Here is a 10,824-nt window from a genome sequence, read left to right on the forward strand (position 1 = left end):
GGTTTGCATATTCTTCTCTGGTTGCATTGTTTGATGGTCTGTTTAGTGCCACTGCAGAACTTGCACACTAAGGGCATTTGACGTTATAATATGGAAATAATGGTGATAACGGAATACCCTTTCATTATTATCCTTGTTATTTTTTTTAACTTGTCACTTCAACACTATGCTTCTTTGGGGAGAAGAAAATTAAGATGTCGTCTATGATAGTTTTCACATTAACTTATGACGGGGTAATGGTGATCGGATTTGTGATTACGCCTGATAGGGCCAGTTGGCCATTTGACAAAACATGTGTTTTGCAAGGCAAGAAGGAATAAAAATATGCCAGTTAATGTGTGAAGATTTTGGACACAGCACCTAATGAATATTTGATAATGGACTCTATATTTGGTGGTTATGCTCATTGTTTGAAATACATTTGTGAAATAAATTAGTGACTTAACTGTGTGCTACAATCTGAAATACATTTGTGATGATGGGCGCATGTGTGGTCATTATTGGAAATCCTGCTGGATAGCTGCTTTCCCTGTGCTTAACACCCATTAGCTATGTTTCAAGATCAGATAGTTGATATATGAAAGAATTTAGAGGTGTGGTCTTGTGTTTTCCTTGGTTACTTAATATCCACTCTTTGAAATGTCCAATAACACTTTTGTTACTAGCTCTAGTTGTTTGCACTGTCTCACCATTAGTTCAACGCCTCTCGGCCGTAGGGGTTCCTTCTCACATGAGTCATTTCAACCGCAGCAAGTCCATATTCTGCTAAACCTTGTTTTTTCCTTAGAGAGCCTTTTCTTTGGTCTGCCTCTCATATGCTTGTTAACCCTCCATAGTTTCTCATGTTGATCGGTTCTTGGAATAGACTACTTTTCAGTTTGCATTGATATTTGCACTGCACTTCAGCGCTTCTAGCCTTTGATGATGCAGCATTTTTGTATAATTCCCAGCAGTACATTCAGATTTGTAAATGCCACTTAGTTCAACTCCAGTAACTCATTTTCTAGTAGCTGCTCTATGCATTGGCCTTCTTTTCTTAACAACACTGTTCTTATGGACCAGCTCCTTCTTCCCTTAACTTTGTGGATCCTCCACTATTGACCCACCCCCTTTATTCTGCTAGTGATTGAGCTTAGAATCGTCCTCCTCCAGCTTACTCAGAGCCTTATGTTCTCTCACACCTACCCCCCCCCCCCCCGTCTCTGGTAGTGCCCATCTCATTTGTCCGTTGCCTTCTCCCTTAGTTCCCAGTAGATCCTTCATTGATTTACTCACTTTCATTTTTGGGAGCTCTGCCTGCCTACTCAATCCTTATTGTCGAGAGGCCAGGCCATAAGGGCGTCCCATTATGTAAATATGTTGTAGCTTACAGTCATACACTTCCCTTCTGTTGATCGTCTACATGTCCCCGCTCTGCCTCCACACTTGTGAGCACCCTCCACTTTGAGGGAGGTCCCCCTGCTGCCAAAAAAGGCTTCCAGCTGTTCTTTCACTCGCCACCAATATTAAGCCATTCACTTTGTTTTTTGCTCTGTCAGTTTCCTATGGTTTTTATGGCGTTTTCCTTTGGTTCATGTCCACCAAACCCCTGTATTCTCCAATTCCCTTTATGCTATAATTTCCTATGGTGCCTGTGAGTTCCCTTCCCTTTCCTTCTTCCCAGATCCATCAGCCCCTTCACTTATGTTAATTCCTTCTGTTTTTGAGAAGAATTCCCCTTGAGTCACCTACCACACAAGGTAGTAGGCCTCGACTCGTCTGCACCTGTTGTAGTGTTGATTATTCTTCTGTTGTATTGAACCAAGCATTTCTTATCAATTGTGCCTCTCTTGTACACCAACTTCAAGTTGCTGATATTTATGAGCCAAAGCACCAGCCATCTCCTGAATCACATCCTCCCCTACACTCATGTTAATTCCATCTAATTTTTCTTGTGCGGTCCTTTGGGTCACCCTCTACAGATCCCAGTGGTGTCTCTGAACTGATTAATTCCCTGTAGTTTATGACTCAACCCTTCCAATTCCTTGGGCCTATCCCTATAGTTTCTGACATCTTCTCGTATGCCATAAGTCACCCAGTTCTTGTGGGCCAGTCCGCTGTCATCTGCAACTTTCGATTTTGGCTTCAGAATCAAATTTGTTGTTGGGTACAGAAGCAACTGAGCTCTGCTTCTCTTCCACTCTGTTTGTAGACCGGGTTTCACTGCCGCTTTTGCGGTAAGAACAGCAACAGCGAGAGGCAGTGGCAGCAGCACATCCAGTCAGAGAAGCACAAGGAAAAGGTGGTGACCTCTGAGAGTGATGCCAGCTGCTGGTCTCAACGTTTCCCCATGGGCGAGTTCAGAATTTGTGAGAAGTAAGTGTTGGGCTCAGTATCTCAATCACCTGATAAAGGGACTTGGTCTCTATTTTTCATATTTTTATATATTCCCTGTCCTGCAGGTACAAGGCCAACAAGTCCTGTCCTGATGGCGAGAACTGCAGATTCGCCCATGGCGAGAAAGAGTTGCTGGAGTGGTTAGATCGCCGCGAGGTGCTGAAGCAGAAGCTGGCAAAGGCCCGGCGAGACATGCTCCTGGGTCCGAACGACCAGGACTTCGGCAAATACAATTTTCTGGTGGCTGAAGAGAAGGCCTGAGCAGGCCGGCGGGGGGTGCCGCTGGTCCTCCTGCTTCAGACCCTGAAGACCTGCGACGCTCCCTGCCGAAACTGGACCATTGTGCGCACGATCATGTGGTGGCGTCTTCCACCCTCTCTTGACTGCTGTAGATGATGTTTCCCCCATCCTTGACTGTCCACTTTTTTGTGTTGAAGGACCCTCCAAATGTGCCGAAACCCCCCACTGGAGGGGGTGAAAGAGCAGTCTTTCCACACCTCCATCATTCCTGTTGGCCGGATTACCAGTGACATGTCCTGATGGCCAATCAGAAACTTACATCCGTTATTTTGAGGGAGAGAGCGTGGTCTTTTTACCTGAAGGTTTACCTATGTCTGAACTTGTAACTCGCTTCCTTTGCCTGAGGGGTGTGATGGAGGTTTGAGGGTGGGGACTCTGTGAAAACCTGACTTTACCATCTTAATGGGAGAAAAGAGGGCTCGGTATCTGATGGGGCTCCAGATTTGCTGCCCCGTGGAGTGAGAGCAAAGGTTGTGATTCCTCCCTTGTCTGTGGTGAGGTGGCTCTCATGAGTAAGAGTCTGTCTCTCGGTTACACAAAGAAGGGGAGTTTAGTAAGTGACACTGTCTGGAGTTGGGTATTAGATGAGACTGTAGCTCTCTGTGACCTGCTCTGTGTGTGCCAGAGAGAAAGTGGTTGCTCACTGATCTCTTTGGAAAGATCTAATTATTCTATCTTAATGAGACCCTGAGTGCTGCTATATGATCTACCACCTCATATATATGGTAAATCGTTGCTGCTCAGCTCATTGTGTGAGAGCGAGTGTCTGGGATCCCTTTTCCGGTGCTCTTTGAACTCCTAGCATCAGCATCTCCGCAATACACCCTGTTTGCGAATGAGAACCTGGGATTCCTTGTGCACTGCTTTGTGACCTACCAGCTCTGGTCTTATTCATAACAGGTATGCGTTTCCCCATGTTCGTGAATGAGATGCCAGGGTTACCTTTGTGCCGCTCTGTGGTCTCCCTGTTCAAATATGAATTACAACATAGCTGCATTCTACCCATGCAAGAATGACACATGAATTTGTGATGATGATCAGTGATGTGCCAACCAAGATCTAAATGATGATACTTTTACTGCAGTGATCAGTGTCTAGAAGGAAGACCAGGGTTTCACCTGTGCGGCTGTGTGAAATCCCATGACAGATGTGGGTTACAGTATCTTCACCGCTACATCGTGTGTTAGCGTGAGACCCTGGGATCCCCAGTGTGCTGCTCTGTAACTTGCCAGTTACAGCTGAATTTTGACATCTCTCTACTTCTCTGTGTGTGAATGAGAGCCTAGATTCCATTTGCTCCCATAGACTGAAATCTCCAGTGTCCCTCTCATTCATGGGAGTATCTGTTCCTCGCTCTTACAGAGTGTAAGCATCTCATCCTCACACAAGATGTCAGATAGAGGCCTGACCTCTTGAAGCAAGTCAGCATGCTGCTCTCTTAATATGTTTTCAAATTACTGAACAGCTGATACCCTTAGAGTGGTCTGAGTAAATTAACGGCATTTACACTGGCTATCACTGTTGGAATCTACTTAAAAAATCTATAGATTTTTCAGATAATTCTTACAAGCCCTAAACTTTTTTTGTTAAATTCAAATTAATTCAGTAGTAATCCTCAAACTGCAGTGTCTTCGGATATAGAAAGATTTGTGTTCAGAAAAAATGGAAAATGTGTATAATAATTTTATTGCAAAAATACATTAGTGTGCATTAATTTAATTATTCATTTAAAAGCTGGAGTGCTATACAAAGATGTACAAAACATACATCAATCATCAACAACAAAGCACCAAAATACAGATTAATTGTCTAATTTACACTCGTAATTATTCAGAATATAAGTTCTCATACCAGTGGTCTTTTTTTTGTTCTTTGTTTTGCATATGACAAATCCAGTCAGAGTTGCTGATGTTTTGGTTCTCCTTGATAGAATTCTCCGAACCTTCATCAGGACAACAAATGAAGTAGGCTATGTTCTCTGGGAAAGCCACAAGCCACAATCCACCAGACGGATGTATGTCATTACAACGCATGCTTTCACAACGCATGCCTTTACCACGCAAGTTTTACAGCGCAAGTCGTTACAACGACTTGCGTTGGGGGGTGCTGGATAGTGAGTAGTTCAATTTACTATTCCAACTCCAGTCCCCGTGGATAGTAGGGAAGGTGTTGGATTGTAAATTAAACTATTCCCTATCCTAGAGCGCCCCCCAGCGCAAGTCGTTGTAATGACTTGCGTTGTAATAGTTGCGTGGTAATGGTAAGTCGTTGTAATAGTTACGTTGTAATGGTTGTTCACCCACCAGCCTATCTATTAGCTGGCCTTTTTACTACTGGAAGCGTCAGTATGTTCAGTTCAACCCAAGAGTGAAAAACAAGGATGTTTGACACATTAGATTCAGAAGTTCTCAGGTCAGTGGCTTGTAATGAGAACCTTTCCATCTTGATTGAATAGTACTTCTTACATCTAGGTAAATTTTGGCTACAGACCGTCAGTCTTAGGTCAATTTATTAGTGACTGTAGGAGGCACAAGAATTAGCTGGAGTGGGTGAGATCCGCATAATTCAGTATGATGCACCATTGGGGCTTGAGACACAATTGCGAACATAACAAAGAGCCATTGTGCATTACTTAGATAAACCAGTTCTTTTATTGACCTTGCAGCATCTCCTCCCTCTCTCAGTTGACTTATTGTGGCCCCGCAAGTAACATCCAGTATTTATGCCACCTACGTTCACTGAGAAATTCACTTAAGATAGACCGAATGTCACAAAAATGTAACATTGGAATTCTTTCACTGCAAATCACTAAACCGAGAATGCCGGAAAGAGTGTGCCAACATCCTTTTTTTCCACTCTCAGGTCGACATGAACATTATTAAGGCTTCCAAGAAGTGAAAAGGTTAGCTACTAGATGTTCTGGTGGATGATGTTAATGGTTTTCAGAAAGAATATAAGCTATTTACTTTATCCTGATATAGGTTCCGGGCATTCAATTCACGGGAAACAGAATTGCCAGATTTCCTTTAAAACAATTGTGTATCAACACTTGCGTATTTAATAATCCATAAAAAAATGTAAATTAGACCGACTGTATTTTTTGTGCTTTGTTTCAGAAGGTTTGTATGTCTTTTTGTCTCTTCCACTTCTAAATGTTTAAATAGCACATACTATGCATTGATATATTTTTGTAACATATTAATATTATTACATGACTTCTCTCTCTTATTGAGAGCTAAAGTGTGTCACGCAGATGGTGCTTAAGTATGTCCCTTTTACAGAAGGAGATGTAAACTGGTGGACTGCTTGTAGGAATTCTTGCACTCTCCTTATTGCAGTTGTAAGGCTAAGAGTATGTCATGTATTTTTTACGTTTAGTGGTGCTCACTGTAGCCCTTTGCAGTCCCCAAGAGGTGTGGATTAGTTGAGTCTTAGTAAGAAGTTTGAGCACTCAATGTGAATGCTGTTGCAATTGTGAATGTATTTGTTTATGCGCTGTCCTTATTTTTGACTGATGGCATACTTTTTATGCACAAGCACTTCCTCAAGGCACAATAGAGTGGTTGATAGTGCTTCAGGCATTTAGATGCCATTTTGGTGGTTTCCTCACAAAAGAGGAGCTGAGGAGCCCTTTATCTTACCCACACACAGGCCGCCCAAGCATCCCTATCTTACACAGCCAAGTGTTTGACCCTCAAGCAGAGTGAGTCAGAATATCTCAAATGTATAGATATAACAAAAGCTTCTTATCCTCACACTGGAAGCCCCAGTGACTCATTCTCATGTAGGAACCTGCCATCCATCCCTCGAACATTGAGCCTGAATGCCTTGTTCTGTCACAGGAACTCACTTGTCACATCAAGTTATTTCACCCCGAACTCGTGAAAGCTATCCGGGAATTACAATGGCAGCTTGAGCGCCTCACCCTATGACAGAAATTCATCAATCCACAGACATTTACGGAGCTAGAGCGTGTCGTCTTCTCACACGAGCCTCCGTTCACCCTCACACAATATTATTTATACCATCCTCACAGATGGAACCTAAGTATCTCACCCTCTAACAGCGTCCTGAGCCTCTTGTGCTCATATATACTGTCCTCTCAAGGAGCGGAATAAATCGTACTGTCAAAAGGCTTTTGGGTCCCTCTCCCTCACAGACAACCCAGATATCTCATCCTTGTCAAGCATGTGTGAACTAAAGTGTCACAGAAAGCCAAATGTGGAATTGTCCCTCGTGCTGGGCACAGGGCTCGCATCTCAAGATTCCAAGTGTTTCATGTTCACACAGGAGGCAGGGCACCTCACCTGCCCAAAGGGAACTGTGATTATCTCATCTTCAAGCACACCGGTTCTCGGCCTGGAGCCCGAGCATTTACCCTCAAAAAAGGGGTCTCCGTTACTCGCCCTCCTACAAGGAGCCCGCTCCCCACCCTCTTATGGGAGTCAGAGTGTTTTGCCTCACAAAGGGAGCCTCGTCTCATGAAGGGAGACTGTGAGCATAACCCTCTCGTGATTTGAATGTTGAAGAACTAAGTTGTCATATAAGTCAGAGGTTCTTTATTGTAGCCCTGGGCTAAAGAACAGATGCTTTGCTCATCCCAAAATAGCTGTTCGCTCTAGAATCCAACACATTATAATCTACACAAATGGGACAGAATGGAGGGAAATGTAAGGAAATAATGTAACCACACGACGTTTCTTTCCCCCAGTAACATGCGGGAGGAGGGAAACAGAGGGAACACTGAAGCAAGAACAAACACATTCAACACTGAGGCAAAACAGGAAGCTTAAAGATACTATACTGATCTATATACATAGTGAGTAGAACATGGTTCATAATACATCTTGGTTTTCCCACACTCTTTCACGTAGTCTTCTGATCTCCTGGGGTTTCATAACTCTCCTTCTAAATCGTCCCATCATGACAGAGTCCGAGTTACCCAAGTTAGAAACCACCATGTCAATGCTACTCGAGGTCTTCAGTTGGGAAGAATAGGGTCTGCTGGCTGTTCACATTCTGCTCCAGGATTGCCTTTCACCACTTCTCTCCCGGCAGCAAACCTACTTCTTCCTGCAATCAGCCCAAACTTTGAAACTCTACACATTCTTCCACCAGATTTTGATTAATTCTTCTCAGACGTGTCATGTGCCACATCTATTGCGCTTTGCACATGTGGGTCTGTATCCCATCCTGGTCACCAATTTCTTGCTTAAAATGACATTATTCAGCAGCTATAAGTAAAGAGTCTTTATTGCAGCCCTGGGCTGAGAAACCAACTCCTCCGCTGTCCCCACAAGAACTGCCCAACTCCAGAATCCAACACATCCTAATTGAAACTACACGTATGGACCAAAACTGTGGCCTGAGCGGAGTAAAAAGCAAAGTAATATAACCACAGACACATATGAAACTCAACATCTCCCTGTTTCTTAAGAAACTACGCGTTTCCTTCCCTTGCAGTGACTTGTGTGTGCTGTGAACTAGAATTACAGTTGAAGGAAGCCAAGAATCAAAGTCTTCTCTGAAATCTGTATTCATTCTGACAATTGCTAGGCACAGCATTGTGTCTTCTTTCCTATAAATTGAGGAGTTCTCACCATCAGGGGTGCAAGCCAGCCTTGGTCACACCACTGAGATGCATCTTCTATTTTTCACTGTCTCATTCTTTCTCTTTCTTCTTATTTCTTTCCATTTAGTCTTTAGATTTTCTCCATCTGATTTACTTCTGGTTTTGTTTAGATATGACATTCTACTCACTCATTTTGTTGTATCACCTTACTCAATGAAAATGTTATTTTTCCCCTCTTAACTTATATCTTTCTAGTTTTCTGTCTCTTTCGTTTAGTTATTCCCCTTCTCACTGTGTATCCTCGCTCCCTTTCTCGCAGAAAGGGAGTGTGTGTGTGCCTCTGTCTGTCTGTCTTAATTTCAAGCATTTTAATCTAAAATCCAGGAACCGAAGTCATTTTTCCTTTGGCAGACAGTCTTTTTCCAAAATGGTTTAGAATTTTAGAATATGTGATAGGGCTATCAAAACTGTGTACTAAAACAAAGCCCATGTGTCACTTCACTTGCTGCCCTCAAAGACAAATTGTACTAGCTTGAACGCAAGCCTCGTGAACTGCAATGATAATCATGCTGCTGCTGTAGACCATGTCACTCCGTACACCGGATTATGGGGTGGATGAGGACTTATCCTTTTTCAAGGGGGCGGCATGCTGTACTCCTTTCTGTCAACTTGCATGATGCCCAAGAGCTGGCATCTCAGCAGAATGGGAATCGAGGTTACACAAGAGCCATAGCCTCCATTTTTAGAAACATGGAGTCTTTATTGTTTGAGGACTCGTCTTGCTTGTGCGAAAGAACAGCAAGGGCTGTGTCTTTGGCAGCTTTAATAGAGGTGTAATATACATGGTATTCAGCACCCTTTTTCCTTGATAGAATGTTATTTGGGTCTGCAAACCTTCAAGTACTACCTGGGGAGTTTTACCAATGTGCTGATGCGACTTTAAGGCCATATTTGGCAGTGCCTTTAATCGCATATGGGGGCAGCACAAACATTCCTGACACCTCTGTGAATACCTTGTGTGATTGGCACTGCCCTGGCATTACCAGGGCAATAGATTTTAACCTCTTTTCAACATTCGTGGGAATCCCTGAATTCTTCATTGGTGACTCATTGAAATGTCCCCAAAACAAGCTAAACAATGGCAGCAGTTGCCACTACATGCCTGCCACAGTTCTTCCCAGCAGCAGTGCTGCTGCACCCACCCCAAGGAGTGCAGGAATTAGCTCTTCTCCCTCTCAAAAGTTGCAGAAGGTCTACCAAATGAAATAGAAAATACCTTATGGTAGAACAATGTGCCAGTGCTGAAGTGTAGCAGTCAAACGTTGTGCTTCTGCCTCCTAGGACAGGTAGGTGTCTGGGGTGTACTGCCAATGTCTTTGGAGGCTGAAGGGCAGATGTCTTGCTATTGGTTGCCTGTTGTTCTCACACAGGTGTTGTTGCATACAGTGTTTGTGAAGGTCTACAATACACATTGTGGTGCTGCAAGGTGTGGTGCGGTCTATGGGTCACAGTCTTGAATATGTATTAAATACTTTTTAGCGTTTTGCATTGCATTTGCTTTCCGATCCATATTGCTCAAGGAATAACTGATATGCAAAGCCAACAAAATCTGCGTGTGATGGCTCTGCTGTTCAGATCAAGTCTGTAAGATCTTTCTAACATGAGGTACAGGTCTACAGTCTGAAACTTGGACTATTCACTTCAGTACCCAAGAAGTAGCATGGTTGTTTGAGCCAGTGTGATTGACGAATGCCAAGCTGCATCTTTCCTCTCTTGAGTATTACTCTGAGAGACGATGTCTTTGTCTAAAGCTTGGTCCTAAAGTGCAGTTCTAATGTATTAGATCAGATCAGATCTGCTGAGATTTGAACCTAAAAGATGGCATAGTTGCATAAGTCTTGGGCTTGAGGTCTGACCTGGCTATCTCAGACTTCACCCATAATGATTGCTCTAGGATAAAAGTCTAAGGGATACTTTTGATGTATATGCAGTCAATTGTTGAAGGCCTGAGTGTATTTCCCCACTGTGTGGCAAGAATCCCGCTGGGTGCCAACTCCCCTCAGCGACTGTGAATCCAGAGGCATTGGGCTCACAGTTATCCACACCCTCCGCACCCACTCCTGTGACTTTTTTCTTTTAAATACATTCTTAATCTGGAATAACCTTTGCTCTTTTCTTTAGAAATTAAATAAAGTCTGAACACTTTAAATTGACAGGTGGGTGTCTTAATGTTGGCCATAAAAGTACTTCTGGGTGTACGACAGAAGACATCAGCAGAATACATGTGAAGGGGAAAAATACAAGATAGTTACTCTGCTATCACATCATTTATTGGAAGATGCATCGCAAGGTGGAAACAAGCTCTTCTAAGGATGACTTCAAATTCTTAATTTCTTTTTTGTAACTTTTTTTATTGCCCTTTTATCATATTAGCACACGTACAGCCTCAATGTTTCATGGTATACATCATTAGTTAAAGTGTAGCAACCAATAAGCATGTCTTATCCATCACGTCCGCTCTTATCATGTTTCCAATACATTTCAACAATCTGGTTTCCTGTCGTAATATATATCCT

At 43.1% G+C, this 10,824-nt stretch overlaps 1 protein-coding gene across 3 annotated transcripts in view; it reads left to right on the forward strand.

Annotated features, from left to right (window-relative positions):
• The window catches only part of ZC3H7B (zinc finger CCCH-type containing 7B), a 261,601-nt gene extending 251,140 nt beyond the window's left edge, over nucleotides 1-10,461 (forward strand). For 2 of the 3 annotated variants that reach the window (XM_078683046.1, XM_078683037.1), the window contains exons 22-23: nucleotides 2,192-2,355; nucleotides 2,442-10,461. In XM_078683046.1, coding sequence (XP_078539172.1) covers nucleotides 2,192-2,355; nucleotides 2,442-2,637 — 360 coding nt within the window. In that variant the 3' untranslated portion in view covers nucleotides 2,638-10,461. The remainder of the gene's footprint in view (nucleotides 1-2,191; nucleotides 2,356-2,441) is intronic. The other variant, XR_013608872.1, reaches the window with a different exon arrangement.
• Nucleotides 10,462-10,824: the final 363 nt, after the last annotated feature.

This window comes from Lissotriton helveticus, chromosome 1_1 (genome assembly GCF_964261635.1).
Source record: "Lissotriton helveticus chromosome 1_1, aLisHel1.1, whole genome shotgun sequence".
NCBI classification, from domain to species: Eukaryota; Metazoa; Chordata; class Amphibia; order Caudata; family Salamandridae; genus Lissotriton; species Lissotriton helveticus.